Below are 27,405 nucleotides of genomic sequence, written 5' to 3' on the forward strand. Positions count from 1 at the left end.
AAAACTCTGTGAGAGGGAGAAAAAGAACGAGAGCGAGTGCATAATAGGTTTGTGTGTGTGTGTGTGTGTGTGTGTGTTGAGCTTTAGTGTCTTCCTGTAGCATCTCTCTGAGTCCAGGACCAGACATGTATACTAATGTGTCACTTTCAATGAATAGACTAATGGACTGAATACCAAACACGTTTTGGAGAATAAAAAAAAATGTACCTGCAATTTTCAGAGGTAACTCAGAAATGTGTAAATTGTTTTCACTCATTAGAAATAAGAGTTACCTCGGGATCACGTCTGCATCTCTACAAAATGCAATATTGCATCACCTGCTCGTGTAGGTAATGGGGAATGAAAATTTGTTGAAAAAAGTAAACCTATTTTTTTTATCTTTCTGATAATGGAGATTTTCAAGATTATTAAGGTTATTTCAGTCTTTTAATCCCTTTTCTAATCTCCTGAAATGCTGATAACGTTTTGATTTTGACAGCCCATGAAGGCAAGTTAAATTGTTTAGTTTCTCTGAAAACCTGCAGATCATTAGAAGAGGAAATTGGTTTCAGATAATCTATCAAAACCTAAAAACAGTTGCTACTAAATATTGCAAATATTGCATTTTAGACTGCATTTTATTTGATTGATGTTCTTAAATGAAGGAATATTTTTTTTCTCCTTAAAGACTATTTTAGCATCACAACCTGGGGGGGGGGGGGAGGGAGTCATTTTGTGTCTCTCAAACCGCTCGAACGTTCCCAAATCCCTCAATCAGCAATTCTGCATCCAAGAAATGAGGCTGTTCGTTTTGGGCTGTTCGAGTTGTCTAAATACTTATAATTATCCCAACGTAACAAAGGGGAGAAGAAAGACATGGCGCATATTAGAGAGCAGGTTATTGTCTGTCAGCATGTGTGTGTGTGTGTGTGTGTGTGTGTGTTTGTGTTGGGAGGGGCCGAAGATCATTAACGCAGAGAGGTCCCAGGGTCGGATCATTATAAATACCTTTAAGCTGAGGGCAACAAGAGCCTGCGTGCATGTTAGTGTGTGTGTGTGTGTGTGTGTGAGAATGAGAAGGTCCACCGGGAGCGACTTTGTAAAAGGAAGATGATAAGATGTAGAATGGGGAGGTAGAGGGAGGAAGAGAGAGAGAGAGAGAGAGATGCACAGCAGAGGTGAAGGTATAAGTGGGGTCAGGTCGTGACCCAATGCTGTTAATAGACATGGAACCGATGTTTAAACTGGTGGAGACCGGAGCTCCTCGCAGTCTGCCAGGCAGACGCTTGGGTCAATAAAACACACGGCCTTGCTGTTTGCGACCACGCGTGTGTCGGCCTCTTCCAGGTGGGGGACAATGTTGCTGTTAATAATAGGAATGACGATCTAAGCCATCGGAATTAAGTTGCCACTCATTACACAACTGCTACTGCAGGTCTGATTCCGGATCAGCTTTATCCCTGTGTCTAGTTGAACAGCTGTGTCTGTCGAGGGGAGGTTGGGTTAATACTGTCCTCCAATCAGAGTGCAGCCCATAAACAGTGTCATTGTTAAATAAATGACCTCGAGGCCACACGGCCTGCTTCATTAGAGGTTTATGTAGAAATGGAGTTGATGTGTTCTATCGACATACAATGATATACAACTGTGATGAGCTAAAGATGCAACCAACGGCACGGCGTGGTATTGTTTGAGAATGTTCCCATTAAGCGATATCAACAGCAGCTAGTCCTTCATTTCACATCAGTCCGAGCTGAAAATCAGCTGCTCTTATTGCACGATGTGAATGAGGGACGTGCTTCCCACACACAGTTTAGCCTGCTTTTAATAATTATTATCATCTCATCACCATATCGTGATGATCATTATGTTGAAGCTCTTGTTTTTGTGCAGAGGTAGACTCTGCTATGGCTGAGTTCAGAGAGATGAGGGAGTCTAGAGGCTTCCTAATTGGCTAAAAAAACAATGAAATTGTGTTTTATTGGTATGTAAATTTAATTGGTGCATTGAATTACAATTTAACTATCTATTTTCAAAAATTCAGTGAAAATAAATCAATTAAAATGGGTTCACCAAATCCCAGTGTTTTACTTTCAAGCTTCTGTTGAGGTTTTTGACCACGGTAAAAAATGTGTTGTTGAAAGGTCAAACGGCAACAACAACATCACTCTGTGAATCCACAGTAATGCACATTGATTGATACAAACAGCTTGTACCTTTGGAAAATAATTCCATTTGAATTTGAATTTGTGGACTGAAAACAGAGCGCCTCATTGACCTCTGTGCTTGTGTGAAGAGGGGAAGACAAGTCGTTCGGACTTATTAGTAATATTTCAAATCGCAACATCGCGCTGACAGCACCATCCCTGACTGATGTTGTTGGAGCTGCGTTGTTGAAGAACCAAAGTGCAGGCGGCGTATCCAAGGCCGAATGGGTGGCAACTGCTGCCGTGGGGGGACAATCGCGTACTAAATCAAAGAACTTAAGCGACGTTTGGCTGCAAGCAAAATCATGCAAATGTTTTGGTTTTGGCCTTAAAAATGTTCCAGGTAACATTCAGCCCTCACCAATGATTGTGAGTCATAGACAATGCCAACCATTCTTCAGCTCTTCAAGTCGCTGCCGTGACAGCGGCGTTGCTGTGGGGGGGGGCCGAGGGTTTGGGCTTTATGGAGCGGGAGTTTTATTGGAAAGTGCCGACAATGCGGTGGAGTTAAAAGGAGACCTGTGAGTGACAGGCATTGATCCATCTTAGGCTCGCTGGGTACGCCTCAGACCACCTGAAGCCGTTTACCGATGCTTGTTGCTCGGGGCGATGGATGCAGAGAGGCTATTACAGGATTTAGGGGACATCGGGGCCTGCCACTCTGTCTGTTAAAAGCGCTCAGTTGTCTAATGCCCAGAGAGCAACAGGAGGAGCAGTTGTTAACAGATAACAGTGGATTTTATGATTTGAGATTATTTCACTAGTGGAAGTCAGCAGCCGTCAGGCTTCAGGGGCAAACACAGCACTTCTTCACAGGCCTCGGTGAACCCTCGAGTCCATCCCGATGCGTGCAGACACACACTCACAGGTGACTGGTAACCCGAACCTCGGTGGTGTCTAAACTGTGCCGTCACCCTGCCGCACACAGGAAGTGATCGATCGACCCGAGGAGGAAGCAGCATGCAGGGACGCAGGGGACTGGAGCCAGACAAAGGAGAGTCGGCAGAAAAGGAACTTTTGGACGATTCATAATAGCTTTTTTTTATGGCAACCCAACCGATTCATTTAAATGTAATGTAAACAGTATCATTAGTGTGTTTTACCCACTGAATGGGTACGCACTTGTTTCAACTCAGGGGTTAATGGCAGCTTGTGGTAGCTTTGAAATAAAAGGTCCAGCTATTTCCAAAGGGAGATGGATACAAGGTCAAAAAGGTCAAATGAGGGAGACGGGTCCAGAAAGAGGAAAGGGCAGAGAACTAGAGGGATAGATTCTGCATGGGTAAAATTTCCTCTGCCTTGCAGTTTGTGAAACGTCCGTATGAATCTGCCTGCACAAGCAGGAGATCCTCCTACTCTTCGGCCTGATGCGGAGGCCTATCGCATTCCCCTCTTCTCTGTACCCACCACGTGTAAAAATAGACATTTGCTCTCCTCTCCCTGTCTTCCTGCGTCCGTCCTGCGTCACGTAGCTCGTGTCTACCACCCCGCTTTTCTTTCGTCATCTTGTTTATTTCCCATATCTCTCTGTGGTCTTTTTCTATTTTTAACATTCACCTTCTCATCGGACACACTGGAAGACCAGTTCCTCCTACTGACGGCACTCCGAGGTGGTCAGAGACGTGAAAACGAAGACGTGGGGACGGAGGCGACAGCGAGAGGAATTAAGGTGTGAAAAATGAAAAAAAAGTGTGTTGTTGTGTTTCCGGTTCTTTAAAGCAGGTCATCGCAGCGCCAGATACTTGGAGAAATGAAGAAAAATGCTCCACATGATAAAATGTTTGGATTAAACGTATTTATGAAAATGGATCACAACTGTTTTACAAACGTGTCTTCAACGTCTTGGTAAATAAAAAGTAAATCTTATTTCACTGTGGTGGAATATCATAAAGTACATATAATCAATTAAGTACAAATTTGACATTCTTTTACTTCAGTACTTCTATTTCATGCCAATTCCAAACCTTTTGAGCTGCAGTTTGTGCTTTTTCTTAATTTTTCTCTCTTACTTGCATTTTTGGGTAAACATTGGGTAACGTAGCTGCCGGGCCTTTAACTGATATCTAACTGAGATATTTTCTGTAATCCACAAACTTACATTCATGCCCACGTGATAGAACACTAGGCCCACGCAGGGAAGCAGTCAGGGTTTAAACTTCTTTTTCTAGATCATCTTTTTTTACTATTAATACTTAGTACTTTAGTAAATTATTTGCAAATCCTTGCTTTTACTTAAGCAAAGACGTCTGTGCTGCACTGAGGTACATTTGCAGTGCGATAGTGTTATTTTCAGGTCAACGGGACATAAGAAAAATATGATTTACATAAAAGGGAAGTACAATAAAAGAAGAGTTGGATGCGGTAATGATTTCAAAGCCAGAGTGGTCACAGATGTATTCTGTTTGATTAATTGACTCTGACTGAGCCGTGATAAAAGAGGAACACACAGACAAAGACACATTTACACACAAGGGACACCAATAAATGATTTATTTCATTGAAAAGAAAAAAAAAAAGCTCTTTCCTCTGAAGTATGAAATATATTTTTTTTTCAAATGAGCCTTTTAAGCCTCTTGAATGCAGCTTTAATGCCACAAGAACTATGGAGGAGGATCAGAACCAAAAAGTTGTGTCACTCTAAATACAGCTGTTTATTTTGTTCTGTTTTTTAGCCTTGAAATACCATGACTTGACATGTTTTATATGCTAAGAAGGGACAGGTAAAGAAGTTACCATTGTGCAATTAATAGAAGATTTTAGGACTGTGCTGCAGTTAGAAGACATGCGATTTCCGATGGAGATGCATGAAAAACGAGGTACGGTAATGTGTTTGTCACAAACATATGTAAAGCAAGAACATAGAATATCAGAATGTACAAAGGAAATAAAAAGGACAGAAACAATAAAGATAAAACATAAAGGTAAAATTTACTCAGTTCAAAAGCGACTACACAATAATATCATGTTTCCCAGTGTTAACCTTCTTTCCACTTATATCCCTAAATATGCAATTCAGCACGATAAAAGTTTTACAATTTTGTGCAAAGAAATCAAAGCTATTCAAACTTAAAATGAGCCTAGCATCTGGTTAGTAATAGTTTGTAACTAAGACAAACACAAAGTGAATTTTAAGTAAAAAATAAACATACAGCTTCTGAATGGCAATGCATATTATGTATATATATATATATTTTTTTTTTTAATTATACAGAGGAAGATTGGTTATCAAAATTGTAGTTTGAAGAATGAAAATTGCCTGAAATGTAGATTCTTGAAAAACAAGGCAATTACGAACCAATATTAGATATAAATGTGCACCTGGAGTAAATCCTTAGGAATCTGCCTCACTGTTGCATCAATAGATTCACATTTTGGGAAATATGCTTATTTGCTCTGTGGGGAGAGTGGCTTGAGACGATCTTCTCACTAAACAGAAATTAATTCATAAAAAATGACTTATAATTCATCAGTATTTAATATATATACTCTACTAAAAAAAACATCGCTTAAGTTTAAATGCAAGTTCACACTTCACAGACACAAAAAGTTACATTCATGTCGCTGATGGAGCTGCAATTTTTGAATGTCAGAAACGGACTGATAATGTGTTGAATGAGTTTCCCTGCATTATTGAAACAGTCTTTGTCAGTCTGTCAAACGTTCTTATAAACACACAAAGACACCTTCATGCTTCAACCGCAGACACACAAAGGAAAACCCACACTGCACAATCTTTGCACTCCATTGACTTTCCTTATTAGTTGCTTAAGGGCTTTTTAAGATGAATAACCTTTTCCTGCCTCAGCATTTTTTGGCCTCTGCTCTGAAAATGGCATAGGCATGATAAAAAGTGTAATAACTCTTTTTTTTAAACCTTTTTTCCCCCCCATTTGCTAAAGGGGAACCTCATCATCATCGTTCAACCACTTTTTTCAGATCCCATTGAATCCGAGTAAAGGCACATGGAAATGATCGACACTTTCCTCATCCACTCAGAGGCCAAAACAGGTAGAGCGTAAATGGCGCTCGACAGAGAGTGACGTCTGGCTTTGAAATTCGCCCCCCCCCCCCCCCCAACGTCATTTAAAAGCGACTACACGCTGTGTGATTCATGCAAGATGGCGGGTGGCCGTGTTGCACGGCGAAAACAGCGGATTCATTTTATAATTTGGCTCAACCCCTTATGGGGAGTAATTTGGGCAGAAGTGGCCTTTTTTGTAAATTCATTTTGTTGCATTTTTTAAAAATGCGTTACATTTTCACACTGATTTGTTCTTCAGTGATGCATAATTAGCATCCACTTCTGGCGGATTGCTTAACAATCTGTATTTGTAAGCCCCAACTGGATTGTAAATGTGGGATTCATTCTCTTTACAAGTTCTGTTTTTCGATGAATAAAGAGTGAACTAAAGCTACATACTATACTGATAGTGAAGGTTCAACAAAATACACTCTAATGTGCATACGTGATTCAATCACACTGTAAAAGCTTTATGTAGGCAGATTATGAGGGGGAAAAGGGGGGAACCCTTAAACGGAAGTATACATCAGGTATAAACACTAAGTGCAGTGTAGAAGCTAGTTTACCACAATATCATCGGTGAACTTTCAATTTTTATAAGTAAAAGTGCACCGCCCCTTTTTTTGTCTCATTAATGGATGCAGAGGCTATACTCAAGTGCACATTTAAGATAATTGAAGTTAAAAACCAGTATCCTGAAACATTAAATGCTATGAGTAGGGTTTGGATAGACTGTACTTGCTGTACTCTCTTTAACTCTCTCCAACACCAACAGAAAGTGTCTGTTTCTTTATCTCTTTATCAAATACACCTCATGTATCTATGCGGACTCTCTCTATGTGCATGTGTGCATGAGAGAGGGACCCGTCCCAAATAATGAGCTGACTCGTGCACAGACGGCCGACCGCGTGAAGTAAAATGCTACCTGCGTGTTCACATGGGATGCTCCTATGAGCACTTGTCATGTGCATGTATTTATCAATTAATGCGTGCCAATGCGAACATCTCAACAATGTAGCTTTCTGTGTATCCAAAATGAACATGTGTGAACAACATGGGCCCTGAAATGTACATTAAGAAAGTAGCCCAAGCCATTGTGTTTTTTGTTGTTGTTGCTATTTGCACACTTGGACAGATGTGCATGCATGACTGCATGTGTCTTTTAGCAATGGTGGGTGGGAGGCAACCTATGATTCATTTAACAGAGACCTCGCTTCATGATCTGCTGTGCATGTGTGTGTTAGCATCCTTCAACTTTAAAAAAATATATCCCCCCCAAAAATCACTGTTTGATTCATACAGCCAGGAGAGTGGCTCAATGTCTCGAGTGTGTGGACTTGGTGATACTGTTCTGTTTGATATAGACATTGTTTACAAAGTTGGGGTTGGATGCACATGGGCGAGGGCTTATGGCGTGTGCGTTGTGAGCTGCGTGTGTGTTTGTGGAGGGTTGGGCGTGTGGGAGGCATTTGTGTATTTGGGGGAGATGTAGGTTAACGGCTGCTGTCTCTGTCCCTGTGGTCTGAATAATTCATCCAAAGGGACGCTTTTATGAGTCTCTGAAGGCACTCTCTGATTGGTTGATCAGGCCGTTGCGTCCCAGAGCTCAACCCGGCTACGCAGACCCCCCCGCCCCCCCCCCCCCCGACCACCCTTCATTTTGTTATACACAGCAGTTTGTTTTGTTGGGTGGATACGTGAATGCAACTCAGCTTAACTTTGAACTCACTTTCCCATCTCCTCGCCCACAAACCCTCTCTCACACACACACACACACACACACACAAACACACACTAACACAAACAATCGTTTCTCCCTTGTTTTTATAGTCCCTTGTGTGTCCGTCTGCATTAGCGTGAGACCAACTCCGCGGGGATGTTCTGAAACAACGCACAGCCTGAAGGGAAACACAGAAAGCATAAATAACAACAAAAACAACAGTAACAAAAGAAAAACAACACAACTGTCAAATAAAATGAAATAATAAAAATAGCGACAACAAACAGCTTTTGCAAGAGGGGCGTGGTAAGTTAAGCAAAAAGCTTAGTATTTGTTAAAAATGTTATTTCTGTTTTGTAGCACCGTAGGATGGAGAAAGTACACAAGGCAACATAAAATGACCATCATTTGGTAATTCAATGCTTAGGACAGTGAGTTTTAGCAGTAATCCTTCCAATGGGTGTCAATTCCCTTGTGTTGTTTTTCCATCCTTCATATAGCCACATGTACCGTGAGGAAAGACCCCCCCACGTTAATTAAATCTGGTATTAGAGGAGAGTTTTAGTACATTAGGCGACTGTTAATAACAAAGGTGGCACCAAAAACATCTTGCAATCAGTGTACCTGGAATTACAATATGCTTATTCTGATATCTTTGAACGGAGTCAAATAAAATCCTGCCTGAACAATGCCGAGAAGGCTTCATAACTTATTTTAAACCGGGGAAACCAATAGCAGAACTGCAAATATTAGTGTAAACCGACACTCGGCTGGTGCCAGAGCTCCGGGGTAAGAAACAAATACCAAACCTCCCGTCACCAGCTTGACCCCAGCTTGACCCCAGCTTGACCATCTTTGTACTTTTTGATCAGAAATCAAAAAATACAAACACGAAAATGAAGCGAGCTCACGTCAAAAGGTTTTTATGCCAGTTAAGTTGCCATCTTAGTGTGTTATTCTAAAATGTGCTTATTGGTGTGTTTGGGGTATGTCATCAATTTAATCATGGCCCATGAATGTATTTCATCTGACTTTAATCAGTCCAAAGTAGACCCACTGTTTGAGGCAAAAAATCAAGTGTATGAGAATATATCAAACTCCAAAGGCCGAGATCACAGGGTATAAAAGGCATGTGCATTAGACCTCATGGCTGTGTGTGTGTGTGATAACTTTGAGTGTATTTACTTATCAATTAGGCAGCAAAGGTCAGAGCCCCAGTGATATTTCACACGCATCCACAAAGCTTCCCAGTAAAATATGAATTCCTTTAAGAAAACACACAATTTACTAACATTAGGGATGAAGTGACCTTTTACCAAAACCTGAGGAATAAACATATTGATCCTACACACCTCTGAGCTTCACTTGATGGCCCTCGACCTTCCCACTGCTCCCAGATCAATGGACACGCTCACACCTACTTTTCAACCTCAGACCAGTGTGCACAACGGGCTGCTCAACAAATCCAACTGTTTTATTTCTGTGTCACATCGTTGCTTGCAAAGACACACATGGAAGAAACCCCTTTTTGCACGTTTCTTAGTAAAAGCTACGGACAGAAGTGGACAGCAGGCTCGTCAGCGCGGGGGGGGGGGGGGGGGGGGGGTCTGTGCCAGGGTTACGTCTGTAAACACACGCTGATCCACCCAAAATAAATGATACCTCTCTGCTGGATGTGGCATTACGGTTCAAATGCATTGCAGATATCTGAGAGAAAATGACAAATGTCAGCAAAACACCTGCAGCCAGTGTGTTTGTGTGTTGTAGGTGATTGAGTCATGTCTCGCACAACATCAAACGGACCAGGGGGGGGGGAGAGATGGAGACGAGGTAAATCCAGGTGTGTTGCAGGGATGGTTTAGATTTCATTTCCTGTGTCAGCTTCATGTGCTGTGGGCCTGTGGGTTACATTTCTTTTGATTTCCTGCTGCAGTGCATCATATGCTTTAGCATCATTGGGACTGCGCTTGCTGTTGGCCTTGTTTGGGCTCCCGTTGTGATTGAGAGGGAGGGGGGGGGGGGGGGGGGGGGTTCGCCAACTCATGCAGCTGTCGACATTTTAACATTTAGTTTAACAACGGAGGGCATGTTCCTGGTTCCGAGTGGCAGACACACACCTCTCAACAGAGGAAAAGCATTTGTCTAACAAGACACCCTTTTGTAAGTAGCTTCTCAGAAATTCGAACATTCAAACATTGGTTAAAGAAGCTTAGAAATGTTCTTGCGTCCCGTGTGTTTGACGGGACACAGACTCATGGACCACCCCCTTACTTTCTGTCTGGCTACATTAAAACCACACTCTATTGCCTCCTCCATTGTGGATACAATGTATGGATGTGAATCTGCACGGACTCAAATAGTTAGTGTAGGAGATGCAGTGTGATCCAGAACTGTGACTCATATCATAAAACTAATAATAAGAGCATCTCTATCAGTCTCAGCAATGTCTGCAGCACTGCTGGAGGCCTGAGGAAGAAGGATGTGAGAAAACCATCGCAACCAGCTGACACTCTACGATAAAGGACCGGCTGATTGGAGCCAAAAACAACAACCTGCTTCCCCCCCCTTAAGCTGCAATTGTCATTTCAGTTTTTGTGTAAAATCTAGAGAAAAATGTTGGGATTTGCAGTGAAACTGCAACATGTCAGCGACGCCCTCTTTAATACCACGAAGCAGAGACAAAGAACCTGATGTTCCTCCCTGAGGATTGTTCCCTGAGATTCACACAGTGACCCAGTAACAATCCACCAGACACTTTTTAGGCTTTCATTTTGCACTCCAACTCTACGATAAAAGGATTCAGCTGCAAACTTGTGTAGGTGCGCAGTGCAAGTTTAGTTGATTAACAATCCTTGGGCACTGCAGAGTCATTTCACATTAAACTGATTTATTGGTATCGCAGAAGATTTTTCATGTGATGGTTTATGTGTTTTTGCAAACGCCGCAAAAGGGGTCTGGGCTGAACTTCTCAGCTGCAAAAACACTACCTCCATCAGCCCAGAAGAGTAACTGGGACAGAAAGAAAGACGACGCCAGAACCATTGAATGGAAACACAACCTCAATCCAACAGAGCACCAGACTAAAGAGAAGAAGTCCAAACGAGAGCTGGTGATGGTTCTTGCATGACAGACCACTAGCACTGAAGATAAACATATGTATTTACAAAGGAGAAATCTTGATTTTATTTGTTTATTAACTGCTCAAATTACTTTCTGTATCGAAATGATGGAATGTTATATAAAAAGGCATTCATGTTCCTGCACAACTGCGCCTGTATGGATGTAAACATCCTCAAATGAAACCTGAAAGTCAGCTGTTTTCGTCAAATGCTGAATGTTTTATTATTGGAAATTCCAAAGAACTAAGCAAAGGCAAATATCTGTCACTGCCCTAATACAAACATATCAAATTAAAGTTATAGCATTGTTTATGTGCTGTGTTGTGTGAATCCAGTGATGTCAGACAGGAAATCAAATCAAATGTGCAGTTGTATTTGATACAATGCGTGCAGGCATTTTTTTTTTTTATCAACCAAAACGTGTATATCGCTTATGTCGGCAGACAGAAATACAGAAATCCACTTTGTGTGACACAAACACACCACTCCAAACTCAGAGTCACGATGTAAACCCAGAGTCACGGACCGTCCGTATCAAAAGAGTCCAAAAAATATGTTTTTCGTCCTATGACTCAGTTCATAAACATTGTTATTACCGCAGTAATAAAGTGCTTTACGATTGTTGTCGGGGCTGCCTGCTCGTGTTCCCGCGTGTCTCAGTGTGCGTTTCTCTCGCGGTTGTGATTCACTCCGCTCGCAGACTCGGCTGGTGATAATGATTTAGTTTTGGAGCAGCGCAGGTTGGTAATGACGTGGGTTGCCGTGGCAACAGCATGCAACGGGCAGAGGCTCTCGCCCATGTCGTTTCGCAGGCTTTGTGACAAATACACACACACACACACACACACAGCACAAGGCTCCATCTACACACAGGCAAAGACAGACTTTTGGTTCATTCCCATTTCAACCTCACTCGTTTCAACTAAAGTCTACGAAGCAACTTGTTGTCAAAGTGTTTTTCTTTATGTCCTCTTTGACAACAACGATCAAGTTTAGACAAAATGTTGGTAAATGATGCTTCTAATGTTTGTAATCCAGTTTAAATAACTGACAAGGAGACTAAGGAGATTTTACAGCTTTAGGAATAGAACAAATCCTTAGTTGTTGGAATAATACGTTTGCTATAAAAAAAACTACCTTTGAAAATAGTCATTTGCATTGGAACTGAAACAATATTTTGATTGACAGGGAACAAATTGGCAAATATTTTCATTAAAATTATTTCTTTCTCATATGTCAAAGTGCATGTTAGTAAAATGCCAAATATGCTTTGGCTCCAGCATCTTGACTGTAGATATTTCCAAGTTTTCTAAATATATTTTAATAAGTAAAAATATGAACTTGAGCTATGGGTCTATTTTCAGGACATTTCATGAATCAAATAATCAAGAAGATAATGAAAATCATTATTCAGCCCTGTTTTGCACAATCGGAAGGATTATAGTATTTTCAGAAAATCCACATATAAAAGAGCTTCTTCTTCTATTCAGCAATAAAGATTTCTCCTTATTGTTGTTGTGACCGTATTCATTCGTCTTTTTAAACTGCTTTTTCTGACCACATGTCGTTGCTTTTCTGTGCATGCAGACGGCTTCTTCCTCGGCTGCAGATAGTCTTCGTCAGTCGTCTCGTGTCAGCTGAGAAACCCGCGGACAGCTCAGCAAAATGCTTTGTCTTGGCACGGAGCCACAGAGCAGACTCTGAGAAACACCGTAATAAATCCAGGCTGCAGTGACGCTATTTGCTGTAGTATCTGTTTCAGATACAAACACATAGAAACTAAAGGCAATCTGACAGGATGTGTACAAATAGTTCCTGTACTAAAACATACAAACTCAGATCCAGACTTCTGGGTTTTCCTTTGAGGAAATAAACAACCTGCTCGATGAGGGACACTCAACATGATAAAAACGAGATAACGATATTACAGTAATCCTCTAAAATCTTTAATGTGACTTCTCTTATCTTTTGATGAGTTTCAGCGAGCAGCCAAAAGAAACAATGTCGCTGTCTTGTTAGATAACTGAAAAATAGAAATAGAAATGCAAAATAACAAAATAAAGCACACAAGACGATCATTTTGATTGGCTGGCTGGCTGTGCTCATTTTGTCATTTAAAAGTCTTAATCCAGTAGTTATAGTTATACTTAGCACAGGGATCTCCTGACCCACATGAATATATCATGAATTTGACTGTATTCCATGTAACATCTGTCTTATTAGCTTGTTCCCCTGAAATAGGCAGCATGTTTTTTCCTGGACAGCTTCCGATGTGGATGTGACTGCTGACTGGGTTCTAAGAACCAGTAATGAGTGCAACTGGTTCAATGTGTCTCTTTAGGCACATGTAGGTACTCTACCATGAAGGTTGGTTGTTTGAAGAGCAAAGACTTTGCCAGAGATGCAGGTTTACGTATCAAAACAATCTCACATTTATTCACAGAGGACTCGCTTGCACCCTTTTCCCTCTATATCTCTTGCATGCATTTTTTTTTGGGGGGGGGGGGATGCAACACACACACACACACACACACACACACACACCAGCTGCGGAACGTGGCCTCAGGCAGTGATGGGAAGTCTGGAGAAGCAAACAATCAATTGGTCAATCAATAAACCTCTATCCGTTATAGTGCTGCTCCCAATCGGTCAGTACCGCTCTCTCTCTCTCTCTCTCTCCCTTTTATCTCCTTCCCTGCTGTGCTGAAAATGCTCAACAAATACACAACACAAAAGGAGCCCGACATCGTAAATGATATTGGCATACCGTACATCTCGGCCAACTCTCATGCATATTCAGGGGACCCGGGGACGTTGTGTGTGTGTGTGTGTGTGTGTGTGTGTGTGTGTGTGTGTGTGTGTGTGTGTGTGTGATTCTCGGTGGCTCGAGCATCAGCCTGAGTGCAGCCGGACTAGGTGTTGATCGATATCTGAGGCCTCATTAACATAGACTCTATCATAAAGACATTCACCGGGCTGCCAAGAAAAAGGCCGCTTGATGCAGCACGAACACGCGCTCTGGCAGCCGCGGCATTTAGAGAACAGCCAGCAGGACCTCGGAAAACAACGCGCTGTCACACGGTCTGAGATAAAAAAAATTAAATCACACCGACACGAACACGGAAACGCAGTTTAAATGGCCGCAAACAGATGAGGACTCACGAAACTCGGTCTGCTGACTTCAGATTTAAACTTGACTCTGACTTAAACACCGCTCCTGACCCAACGTGGACTTCAGCCTTTCCACTCGAAATGACTTGATGTTGTTCCCGAGCCCAATTATACAGTATATCAAGAGAAAGTGAGCAGCAAAGGTTGTACAAACACCTCAATCTGAGGTGGAAAATGACAATACTCAAGTAAGGTATCGATGTACTTTCACGTCACTTCGATATATTTATATTTACCTAAAGTACTCTCGTGTGAATCATTTGTTGTCTTTGTTTTGTTGTTTTTTTTGGTCATATTTACCTTGAATATTTAATATTTAAGTTGAAAGCTAAAGATCTAAAGATCTACACTGGGTTTTATCTTCACATTCCGCAAAAACTCCACACAAAATCATGTTGATTTTGAAATGTCACCAATCGTAACTGCAAAATACGATTTTACAGTAAATGACATCTTTTTGTAGGACTTGAAGCACAAACATTGAGACTCTGAATGCTCTCGTACACAACGTGTCCCGATGCATGCTGGTTTCTTCACAATCTCTAAAGCGGTGTTAAAATGTCCCATGTGACCAGGCGAGGCTCTGCTTGTGGGGTGAACCGTCGCCTCCATCCAACAGCAGCGCGCTCTGCTTCTGAGAAAATTCAACCCTGACGGGTTTTTTTTTCTCCTCCCACCGATGGGATCTGTCTTTTTGCTTTGGTGGGTTAAGCAGAGTCTCGAGGAAACACTGGCGCTGATGTTATTATCTGTGCTGCCAAGAGAATCTCAGGCTCCACTTGAGACGCAGTCGTACTTGTGTTTCTTTTATGGAATACTTTCCAGAAAATAAATACGAGCCCTGTTTATGTGGCAATTACACGAGTCAAACCATTGATCTGTGTTGGTTCTTATGGAAATAACGTTAAAGTGATATGACTTCCAATACTAAATCACAGCTGGCACCAGAAAACCTCACGTTCCAGACTCCGGTATCTGTTGTGTCCTAATGTGTAAATAACAATGAAGTCCGCCCTGGTGTCCTTGTTTTAAGTCCTTTCACGATAAGCATGTGGAGTTTTCAACTGGAAAATCAAATCAGGTCACACTGATATTTCAAAGAGCTTTCTTTTTCAAAAGGGAGAATAATCACATTTAAAACAATCTTATATTTCAAAATGGAAAAAAAAAATGTTATATGCTCAGCTGCTCTGTAATCACTTTCATCTGTGCTCTGGACAAATTGTTCCTATACAAAATGTCCTGTTCCCACAGGGCACTCCCACTTTCAGCTATCCAATTTCTCACTCCTCCGACCTTTTGTCAAGGTCAAACTGCCCAATACAATACAGGAAATGATGTGCGGGAGAACTATGGACGGACGCTCCTGGTCACAATTATCATGTTCACCATCACCGTCTCTTTTTTCTCAAAGTAAACCAGTTCTCTTGGATTGTCTGGTTTACCACGTGGGAGCTTAAGCAGCCTCTAAAAATAACAGTAAATCCCCATGAAAGATAGTATTTCTTAATCAATTATATTTAATAAATTAGTTCCATCTATTCAAAAACCAATTTCTGCAGAAACATTACATTTCAAAACAATTTTTACAGCTATTTAACCTGCAGTAAAGATTGATGGCTGCACAGTGGGTATTTGTTTTTTCTAAAGATTGATTTTTGTGGTTTTTGGAAAAGAAAACACATCAATTCAATGTCTGAATTCAAAATGTATCCAGATCAAGAAAACAGCACCACAGAAATGAATGTGGGAAACAATGTTGCATGAAGTGCAATATGTGCAAAGAGAGAAGCTTCCAACAGGCCTCTGCAGAGACGTCAGCCAACGTTTACCTTTGGAAAAGAGAACTTTCCATTTTCTGAGCACTTCATGCAATCATTGCCCTCAGGATCCGCCAGAGGCACTTGCTCTTTTCTTCTCCTATTGTCAACATGAAAATCTGCAAACAAGCCGAATTCCTCCTTAAGGAATCGCGACGCCAGATGCAAAAGGGAAATAATAAACACTCCAGAAGCCTCGGCCTTGCTGTCCATCAACTATCCATCCGCTCAGTGCCTTTGGTGCCAGGTGTTCTGGATACAAACCTCCTATAAAACAACTTGTATTTTGCACATAGCGTGTCAGGTGCAATACGGGTGCGCTCCAGCGCCAATAGCTTCAAATAACCCCCCCCCCCCGACATTCAAACCGGTTGTTACAGTTGCCATGGAGACGTCTGTAGGTGTGCTCTATGTACGAAGAAACATTTTTATTGCTCAATTGCTCAATTCATTTGTAATGGTTTTTCTTCAATAATCAGAGACAGATGTCAGAGAAAAGGTGGTTTGATGGACCACGCAAAAGGAGGAATAGTGGTAACTTATGTCTTCATGAAAGGATACATCTAAAAATGTCATTACTTTATTATTGTTAATAGAGCATCACTATGACTTTTTACGATTCTTTATAAGATTTTGTTACGGTTGTTGTTTTAAAATTTGTAAGAAATAAATGTCTCCCTTATAACAACACATTACATGAAATGATGTCTGTCATCAGTCTGTCGCTGCCGTTGTTATTAGGACCCTTCCAAACGGCGAGCCCCCCCCTCAGACCGGCGCCACTGGGTCTAACAACTTTTCGGGATGTTTGTTTTGTTCTCTTCACACGAAGCAGCCACACAGGAACTCTGCCTGTATGAAATAGAGCCTCCAATAACCAACACCATGAATCTAGACAGTTGACCAGATGCTGATACTACAGTCAAACCGACACATTGCGGTCATTCCCCCTAAAAAGATCGGAGGTTCAATCCTCAGCTTGAGTCTAAATACAGAATCACAGACGGCTTATTCTTCAGCCTCTTCGGTTCGTTGTTCAACTCATTCCGCTCCCACTTCCTTTTTCGTGAGGTTTTGTGGGTGAGCGGCTTCCTTCGAAAAATCCCTCGAGGGCCGCAGGCGAAAAGCTGCTTTTCAGCGGAGAGAGGGAGGAGAAGGAGGAGAAGAAGGGGCGGAGGAGGAGGAGGAGGAGGTGGTGGTGGGCACGCTGAGCATGCTCGGTTGGCCCTAGAATGAAGCCCTGCTGACCTTGAGGTTGTCGTATTGATCGATCAGCAATGAGGAGCGGTTTGTGTAGGTGTGAGAGAGGGGGAGAGAGAGAGGGGGGGGGGGGGGGGGGGATGGAGGCGTTTAACTCCGCCAGGATAAAAACTGAAACCTGCACTAAGGACGAATCATTGATAAGTGGACAAAGGAGGGCATTCTTCAGTCTCTCTTTTCTTTTAAGTTTTTCATTTAGTCTTGTTCTGAGTTTCTTACATCTGCTTTCTAGTTCAGTCCATCGATGGATTCCTCCCTGTTTTCCTTTCTCTCACTTTCTCAACTTAACATTAAGTGTTTCACTTTCACTCCTCCCCCCCCCCCCGTGTATTTACGTTGACGTGCCCCTTGCTTACAGGGTCATGAAGGCGTACACTGTGGCTGCTGTCACTTTGGGAGGGTGGCGACGTGCCATTTTGGGAAAACGATCAAGCTTTAAAACGAGCCCATTAAAGCCACAGAAAGTCTAAATCATTTTTTTATTTAACCTTTTTTGCAGCATTCGACATCTCTCCGACAAAAGAGCCTTTCATTTTGAGATGACTTTCGATCGTTCACTTGTTCACGTACTTGACAGTAACAGCTGCATGCACTTAGACGTCACCAGGTGACCTCCTTTGTAAGCCGGACTCATCCAGGATACAAGCCCCAATTTAGCCCGAGTCGGGTATTTCAGGCAAAGACTCGTGCCGTGTAGTCGCTTCCTTCTCCTGAATGGAAGGTTGCACGGATCGGATGCTGTACTTAAGTTGGAGGATGAGAGACGCTGACGTCTCACCCCTAAAACACCATGTGAGGAATTTATGTTTCCAGTCACTCAAGTTAATTTGCAAATACCATAATACCCATTTCATTTTTAAGCCGCTAATCAATTGAGTGTCTACACTTTAATTCCATACACAAGTAATAATCAAACTTTTGGTACAAACCATAAGATGCTAGCCGGGAAAAGGCCAGGAAATTAGGATTCATCTTTTTGCAATTTTTGAAAGATATGTGAATGGAAAAGGGATCTATTAGGGCAAAAACATGCACTAATTTAACTCCAGTATGAATCATTATCTTCACTTGTTCTAAAGGGGTCATGACCGACAGCAGATATACAATTTCCCACGCTGTATTGACAATAAACTGGTTTCTACTCCTACATTTTCTTAAGAAGGTTTATTGCAATGGGGTGGTACTCGTGTAGAGTCTCTGGCTGCTTTATCCACCCCAAACTTTGGTCTGGCTTCCCCCCCCGAAGGCGATATTGATTGGCTTAACAGAAGGTTATGTGGTGCTCTTCCCAAAACGATCCTTATTTCAGTGCAATATAAATGAGCTTTTTGAAGGGGTATTGCGAATGTTTTGTTTGGAAGATGCTTTACTTTTGCTTTGGTACAATCGAATGAAGAAATTTGATACATTGCTTTGAGAATTAAAGGGATTAAAAAGGACATGTATCATCGGACAGTTCAGCGTTTTCCAGCCTCTCTTCCACTGTGACCAGCGCCTCAGCAGTTTAAAGAACTCAAAAATCATAAATACAATCGACATTTAACATGTCAAGAGCAAAGAAGAACAAGATTTGCAGTATTGGAACACAGCTACTTTGGCTAATGGCTAACCTTACATCCGCCAACACAAGAACACACACAAGTACGTAGAATACATCCATCGTGAGAGCCTCGGAAAGCAACTAGGTGAAAATGGGTTATTGATGAGAGGGGAGCGTAATAATGCAGTCGCCATAAATAACGTCAACCAGCCACAGCCGTTTTACTCGACTGATCCAGAGTCAGCGAGGCGAGCTGCGCCTTCCTCCCTGCACACCTTTTCGATTAGGTACCAGGCCTAAAGTACCGGCTCTCTCCCCACAGACGTGGAGCGTGCCGTCGGGCTCACGCCTCGACCCCTCCGGTCCGCACGTAAATGGGTCCTTTTACACGATACTGGGCCGCTCTGTGCCTGAAGGCTGCGCCTTTGGTGCTGGAAGGAATGAATGTGGTAGTGTGCGGTACTTTGGGAGGTCAGAAGACTGGAAAGCTGCAGGACCATTTCACACTTTGTGATCACGAGTTTATCGCCACAGTCATCCCTCCTGTTCATTTTTTTTAAGGGGAAGGTTTCTGATTTTTTTTAAATATACATTTCCTAGACTAGAGTCATACATTTAAATGATCTACATTTTTTCCGTCCAATTCATATTGTTCCTAATGTCAATGTGGTATTGATTTCCTCAAGTTTTCTTTGATGATCTTGTGTGTTATATTATCAAATAATATACTACTATTGTGGGGAGAATTTAGCAAAGACTCTTAACTACATAAGTCTGTGCCTTTCAGCACTAACATCCATTCCTTTTGGAACCATGTTATTCAGCCTGGAGGGGTCAGCAGCACAGGAGACAATTCCCCCCCCCCCCTCACATTTCGCCTGGTAGAGGCTCCTCTGAAATGCCCCTGCTACGTCTGCTGCTCCTGCAACCCAACCACACCTTTTTCCCTCAGCGTTTAACGTTGGCATCTGTGATGTGATACGATTCATCCAAAACTTGCAAAGTGAAGAAAATTGATTACCCAAAAAGAAAAAGTACACTGTTTTTCATAACCACAGTTATTTACTCCGCTATGATTGTTTTTTTTTTCTTTTCCTCATAGTTTATTTATTACTTTAATCTCAGAAGGTTATTTTTCTCTGCATATGAATCTGTCCCCCAGCTCCGTGATTATTATTTTTTCTGCCTCCAATGTCTGTTTTCGTTCTCTCTCTCTCCACATCTGGATGGATGTGGCGCATAGGGACAAGAGTGCGTGGGGAAAGGAAGTTGAAATAGGAGGAGGATGAAAACTCAATCAATCCAAAAGGTAAAACAGTAACGCGAGCAGAAGCTGGTACACCAGCAGAAATGCTTGGATGTACAAGAAAACACACTTAAGCAGAAAAAAAAACCCTGATATATAGGGGAGAGGCTCTGGAGGGATTCTTTCCTTCAGAGCAACTTCATGCACCTCTTCTGGAGAAAGCATAAAGCACACACAAGACCATGAATACAAACGCACACGATGTACCATGGAGTAGCTGCTTCATCGGTCTTGCACCACTTGTCTCTCAGGGTCAATAGCGAATCAGTGCCAAGACACCACACACACACCAACACGCAGACACACACACACATGTGAACCTCCACTCCATCAAATACTGCCGGTTCAGGCTGCTCAATTGTTATTTATTCCTAAAAAAAAAAAAGTGCGTTCCCCACAATGTTGATTTCTTTAGTTGCTCCATGAATGCATCACGCTTTCTCAACACAACTCTGCTGATCAAAACTGAACAGAAGCCACAGAGAACTGTTCCTACACCAAGCTTTCGTGTGTTGGGATTTTCTACTTGAATCTCTTTTTCAACAAAAAGGATGATTTTCAATATGCTTGCAGGTCTTTAGCAGCACAGTGAACACGTCTACATTTGGAACAAAAATGTGTTGTGTTTGTAGAAAAGGAAGGAGTGAATGAGATGTTAGTGCAAAAGGTGTGAGGACGTTAAAACGACCAAACAAAGACAAATCAGTAAGTCTCAATCAGTAATAAAATATATATATGAGTTATACTTGTAGCCACTGCAGAAATCCCAAAAGTAGTTCAACATCAACATGACAAAGACTGCAGGTGCTCAGTTTAGTCGACATGCACGTTAATCACCCGATTCCTTCAAACAGACGCCGTTTCCACCTGAACAGGATGGATTCATGGACACATGATGGTTTGCATATTAAATGGAATTTATTGGGCAACCACAAACACACATTTTGAGTCCGGGCCCATGAATTCTTTTTTTTTTTCTTCGTTTTCCTAATAACCTGAACATAATAAGTGAAGCTCTGTTACCCGTTGAGCTGAAATAACAACTGCAAGGAAAATGTCAAATATCCCCAGTAATGTGAACTGAAGTCTGATGAGATGACACAAGTGAGACTGAAGCTGGTTTCGTTAAAACTTTAGGTGTCTCCTTTACTTTCCTCTAGGAAAAGTCAATTTGCAAGTGATGTAAAGGGGTTTTTGATGAAACTTTCAAAATGTGTTTTTGATGCATCCATGAAGTCATCGAAGTCCACAAACAAATCACTTCCATCGGTTTATTCATTTAGTCATCCCAAATAATCCAAACCACCAATGCAGATACAAGCCAGGAGTCTTACCTTTGATGCCAAATTTGGAGTTTCCACCAAACTTCAGAATAACCAACATTAGAAGAAAACCGGTGAAGGCGACAGCAGCAATGCCCACCACCACATACACCTGCAACATTAGAACACAGACTTATAACCAGGAGGCGGGACAAAGTCATTGTTATGCAAGTCACAAGTAAGCCCCGAGTCAAGCCGAGTCAAAGATGGGGCAAGTCCCAAGTCGAGTCAAAAGTCAAAGCCAACAAGTCCCAAGTCGAGTCCAAAGTCTTACCATTTTAGTTTCGAGTCATTTCAAGTCCTCTTATTATCCCTTATAACCACATGTTTTATTTGAAACTACGCTTTACTCATACCAATGTTGTGTTAATATTCATTGTCTATTGTACACTAAGGTACACGATAATACATTTCCGTTTATGCAATATTAAGAATATTTTCACTGCTTCAAAAGCCCTTCCCTCAAGAAACCGAAGTCCTGTGCTTTAAAGCAAAGTGGGGACGGGGAAGCTGCCTCACAGACCTAGACTACGAAGGGAAGGGTAATGGTGGATCGACTGGGACTGTGTTATAGTACTTTAAAACGGACGTTGACTTAATGTTGGCGAGGATTTCCATCGGAGTCTGAACCCGGGTTCAAAAAATCCCGATTTCTGTAAGCATGAACGAGCTGTCTCGTTGATGCGGTGAAATGCTCGTGAGTTACGGTACATCCGACAAGGTGCTCAGCATTCGTTCAAAACTCACCTGTCTTTGTGCAACTTCAGGTGTCGAACAAAGCTGGACGTCGTGGCAGCTCCGTCTGGAATCTTCGACCCGCATGTTTTGCAAATAGCAACTCGTTTTTTTGTCGACGACTATTTTTACAGCCAAACAAAACTACCTTCGGTATCATTTTTCCAACTGGCGCGTTGTTTGCGCTTCATTGGTTGTCTTGCAATGTGCCTGTTTGGATGCTGTCTAATCAGAACCAGGTGGCACTGCGGTGATTGGATGTCTCTGCATACAGGTGGCGCACATTTTTTTTGACCGATGCAGATAAACAAATGTTTTCCCCCAGTTTTCATGGCAAGTAGCAAGTCTCCTCGAGTCAAAAGGCTCGAGTCCAAGTGAAGTCACGAGTCGTCGACGTTAAAGTCCAAGTTCGAGTTGCAAGTCTTTTTGTACGTTTTGTCGAGTCGATTCTGAAGTCATCAAATTCATGACTCGAGTCGCATGTCACATGACTCGAGTCCAAGTCACGTGACTCGAGTCCACACCTCTGCTTATAACCCAACCCTAAAGAGACAATCAGCCACAGTAAACCCCACGGTACTGTGCTCTTTGTCTTGCAGGAGGGATTCAACTACTTCAAACGTGAAAAAAAAGTGGCAGCTACGGTGTATTTTCTAGGAAGCTTGCAGAAATATGGAGAATAAAACAGAGAAATAGGGTCAGAAATATGAGACTTACAGCGACTCGGTCTTCAGGGGGTTCTACAGGGGGGCCCTCTGTAGAGGGAGGGAGAGAGAGAGAGAGAGAGAGAGAGAGAGAGTCACTCACAGCCAGAGTGAAGTACGTAGTTTTCATGACTAGATATTATCTGTTGTCCATATAATTCTAATTGTTTTGGTTAATTGAAAGAGTAACTTTGCTTTGGAATCTACAGCTTTAGCTTCAGGGCTTTAGGTCCACACAATGTATATTTATATTTAAGAGCTTTGTACAGTTGTTTGCTCAGCTGTAAACGTTCAAAAATTAACTGGAGACAGTGTTTTCAACTAACTTAATGGAAGCTTATGGAAAGCTTCTTTTCTGCCTCTGTCAGAACTCAAGGTAAATCAGCCGCCCTCATCGTTGTGCCCTGAAAATGTCCTGCACCACTACGAAATGGTGGATCAATGGTAATTTAGGGGGGGGGGGGGCGGGTCAGTATTTGTGACTGTGACTGGGAGTGAGCACATAAGAATATAGAATATAAGACGTGGCGGTACCTGTGATTAGATCTGCAGGAGGGAGCAGTGTTTGAGAAGCAGCAAGACAGAAAGGAGACAAGGGAGAGAAATTAGGTCACAAAACACATCAATATACTTTAAGTGTAAATTATTTGACATGCATTCCACAAATAATGTTATGCCCGTCATGCCCGATATTCATCACTCAAACACAATACAAAAACCAACAGACAACATGTATTTAACATGCATGATACCAGTGAACAAAATAAAATAACACCGGGGACACATTGTGGGAAAAAGACAAACAACAACCCTAATCCCTAGTAGGTATGTAAAACGCACCCTCAGCAACTTGAAAGAAAAAAGAGAAAGAGAAAGATTTCTCAAATGTAATTAATGTTAATTGATGAGGATGAAAATGATGAGATGAAAGATCTGAGAACACTGACACTATGAACACACAATTAATCGTCATTGGATTTAACACTTTCACATTTGACGAACACGTTTGTTGCAAAGAACATTTATTTAACTCACCATAATAATACGGCTCCTTTTCCGTTCCTGCGCATAATAGAGAAAAAAATGAACAGGTTACAATTCGAAAATTCACTTTGATCAAATACTTCTTGGACAAAGTTATTTTTTAGATGCTGACATGTTAGTCATTCGCCATCCACACCCAAGCAGGTAGAACAGTTTTTATTGCGTTTAAGCAGACAGATCGATTTAACTTATACTACCATCATATTTTCACCCCATAACTGAGTATCCAAAATCGACCTCTTTGCTCAATCTGGATACTGCCTATAATTGCATGTTCAAAACTGCCAGCGTGGGCATTCCATTTTGGTCAAAACCCGTAGTCTGTCACAATCACGGCATCGGTGCGACACTTGTGCTCGTACGGTCCATGAAGGGAGGTTCTTCTTCAGGCAAAGCTCAAAAGCACTCGCTATCTGCCCATGAGAACGTCACAATCACAAAACATTAGGAGCAAATCTGCAAAAGAGAGAACAATTGACCATCGCACAGAAGACCCGGACCAGTGACTGCAAAAGTGATTGCAGGGCCGCGTGCAGCTGAGGCCTGAGGCAGTATGTGTGGTACTGTCGGTCCGTCCAGTCCGTTCTGCTGAGCGGGATATCTCGCAGATGCCTGGAGGGAATTTTTATGAATGTCCAGTGTCACCAGCTCGAACTGATTATAATTTGGCAAACCTTTGCTGCCATTACTCCTTCCTACGCTGATGGCAATGGCAATTATTATAAAAAAGTGGTTCATCTCTGTACATTTGGAAGAAATGAAAAGCTTGGTTTTTGAAAAGCAACACGGAGCTCCTCACCATCCCAGGGCTTGCGCATGAAGTGAGCTTCCACCTCCCTTTCGTCGGACCCATATTGGTTTTTGATCAGGAGCCGGTAGCGGCCGTTGTTGACGTGCGTGGGGCTGTCCAGCTGCAGGCAGCCGTGGTATTCCCTGTCTGTGATGTCGTGAATCCTGGTCTCGATGAATGGCCCCTCTGGCACCGCTTTATCGTTCAGAAACCACTGCAGCTCTGGCTTCGGATTTCCTGGCAAGGCAATGAAGACAATACAAGAGATGAAGTGATTGTCAGCGTCCAGATTGTTTTATTGTAAATCTTATTTGCTCATTCAGTCGTGATTGCCAAATGCTAAGACACAATTGCAGGTTGAGATGAATGCCATGCCGACGGACTGGATGTGGCTGTCTGTCAGTCTTACCTGATATGCTGAAGGGGATGCACCAGTGATGGTCATTGATTGCATCACTCAGTTTAAGGATTTTTGGAGGGACTGCGTGTCGTAGAGAGAATTAGGGAGAGTTTGAAAGCATCAGTAAAAGATATAAACAGTAGAAAACAAGATAGGACCAAAGAGCAATTCAGATGTAAAACCAGCCAAAACATTAGATTAGGACATTATGTTATATTATATTAGGACTGCTGGCCAGAGGGCAAACGTACAAAGTATGTCCAGCAGCAGCGAGGACTCTTTGTCTCCAACGATGTTCTCAGCTGTGCAGCTTATCTTGCTGTTGTGGTCCATCGATGACAGGTTCGACAGACGTAGCACCGAAAGCTGCCCCGAGGTCTCGATCTGAGTGCGTGAAAGCATCCATGTTAGTATGAAGATTTGACCAATTTATCATGTCATACAAAAGAACGGATGACAAAGTTATGGGGATAATTGTTTAATCTCTCAAAGCAGCAATACGAGGGCTGGGCAGGTTAGTTATTATCATATTGATTGATTAACGCAGACGATTATTTTAAAGCGTTTAAAAACTAAAAAGTCCCTGCACAGTAAATCCCAGCTCTGTAGTTTAGTACTGAATCACTTGACTCAAACTGGGACACTTGTTACTTACGTTAACGTTAACGTAGATTATTGAGGGAAGGATGGACTGTTTATGCTACTCTCTGATCAAAGAAACATGCTTTGGAAAACAGATCTACATGATGTTATAATATTGTGGTGCTCGCTGCTAACTTACTTTTTTAAAAGATGAAATATCAAATTACGTGACAAAGAGCTCTTTTAAAACTGTGAAACCGAGAATACTGCATATTTGCAGTAGCACCTAATTTGGTTTAAACGTTTGCACGTGAATTTTGCGTATTACAATGTGATTAATGTGGTTAAAAATGATTCATTTGTAAGGAAAATAATTGATGTGACGATTCAAACATATCTGAGTTTGTGTTTCCGTGTCCTTGACCTGACCTCATAGTTGGAGACCAACGCCATGTTCCAAATCAGCTCAGGTGAGGGCACCCCGGAGGTCTCACAGGACAGATCCACGTGCTTCCCCTCCATTAGTCTCACTTTGGACGGGCTCAACGTTGCCATGGGAACCTCTACATACAACCAGGGGTGGGAGGGAGAAGAGGCAGGAGAGGAGGGTGCCAAGGTAGAGAGAAAAAGGAAGGAAGCAAACTTTGGATTCATGGCCAACTCCTGTATTTTCAGTTAAAACACACGTCACGTAGCAACCTGAACAATAAGACTGCAAGAGCAGGCGGACACACAACCATTACCACAGACCCCAAATCCAATCCCCTTCTTCCCCTCTCTCTCTCTCTTGCTTTCATTTCAGCACACTTCCCCCAATCAAACAGTCAGACAAAGAGACAGAGTTCAAACACAGTGATGGCTACACTGATTACTAGTGCATGTCTTAAGCAGCCCAAGTACTAAATTGATTGGACACAGTCTGAAGCCTCAGTCAAAAGCAAATACCATGCTGCTGACCAGTGGGTGACCTTGGTGGGACCAATAGGACTACATCACAGTCTTAGCCACCCACATCCCTCATCCAATAGCATCCCCGATGAAGAAACAATATAACAAAACAGGATGAAAGACCAGACGAGATCCAAGAGAAGAGCAGAAGACAACAGACGATGAGCAAAAACAAGAGAAGAAACTACGAAAAGACAAGGAGACAACACAAGAACCACGAGAAGGAGAGATAAGAAACCCAGTAACAAAAATGAGAGAAAATAAGAGTACACAAAATGGAAAACAATAGAATTAAAAAAGGAGAAACGAGAAGTGAGAACATTGGACAAAGAGGAGAGAAGAACAGAGCAGGGTATCAGAAAAAAACAAAGCAGAGGGAATGGAGAAATGGAGAAAAAAAGAAGAGAGGAAGAAATGGGTGTCGACATCTACTCCAGATAAAGCAGGACAGACTCCTTATCGAACCCCCCCCCCCCCCCCCCCCCACTTATCCTCCCTCCCTCCCTCCCTTCTCCTCCTCTTCCAACCCCTTTTGTCCGTCGGCAGAATGCTTATCACTACGGCAACCCACTCAATCACTGTAAGACCCACTGAAAAACAGTGATTTCAGCGGTGGCCGACCCGCTGCCATGTCAGCAACACACATCTCAACGGGCCGCACGGACACAAAGCTGCACCCCACAAAACATGTTTTCACGTGAGTGCGGTCGTCGTGACCTGCCGGTTGGTAGGAATGT

The 27,405-nt window shown here is 42.3% G+C and overlaps 1 protein-coding gene across 1 annotated transcript in view; it reads right to left on the reverse strand.

Annotated features, from left to right (window-relative positions):
* ntrk2a (neurotrophic tyrosine kinase, receptor, type 2a) overlaps nucleotides 1-27,405 on the reverse strand; it is a 58,855-nt gene that overhangs the window by 20,042 nt on the left and 11,408 nt on the right. Inside the window, exons 6-11 of the mRNA XM_062562152.1 lie at nucleotides 26,150-26,283; nucleotides 25,390-25,522; nucleotides 25,148-25,219; nucleotides 24,739-24,975; nucleotides 22,918-22,979; nucleotides 21,478-21,577 (exon numbers count right to left, since the gene is read on the reverse strand). Of these exons, the coding sequence (XP_062418136.1) occupies nucleotides 21,478-21,577; nucleotides 22,918-22,979; nucleotides 24,739-24,975; nucleotides 25,148-25,219; nucleotides 25,390-25,522; nucleotides 26,150-26,283 (738 nt within the window). The remainder of the gene's footprint in view (nucleotides 1-21,477; nucleotides 21,578-22,917; nucleotides 22,980-24,738; nucleotides 24,976-25,147; nucleotides 25,220-25,389; nucleotides 25,523-26,149; nucleotides 26,284-27,405) is intronic.

This window comes from Pungitius pungitius, chromosome 5 (genome assembly GCF_949316345.1).
Source record: "Pungitius pungitius chromosome 5, fPunPun2.1, whole genome shotgun sequence".
In the NCBI taxonomy this organism is placed as follows: Eukaryota; Metazoa; Chordata; class Actinopteri; order Perciformes; family Gasterosteidae; genus Pungitius; species Pungitius pungitius.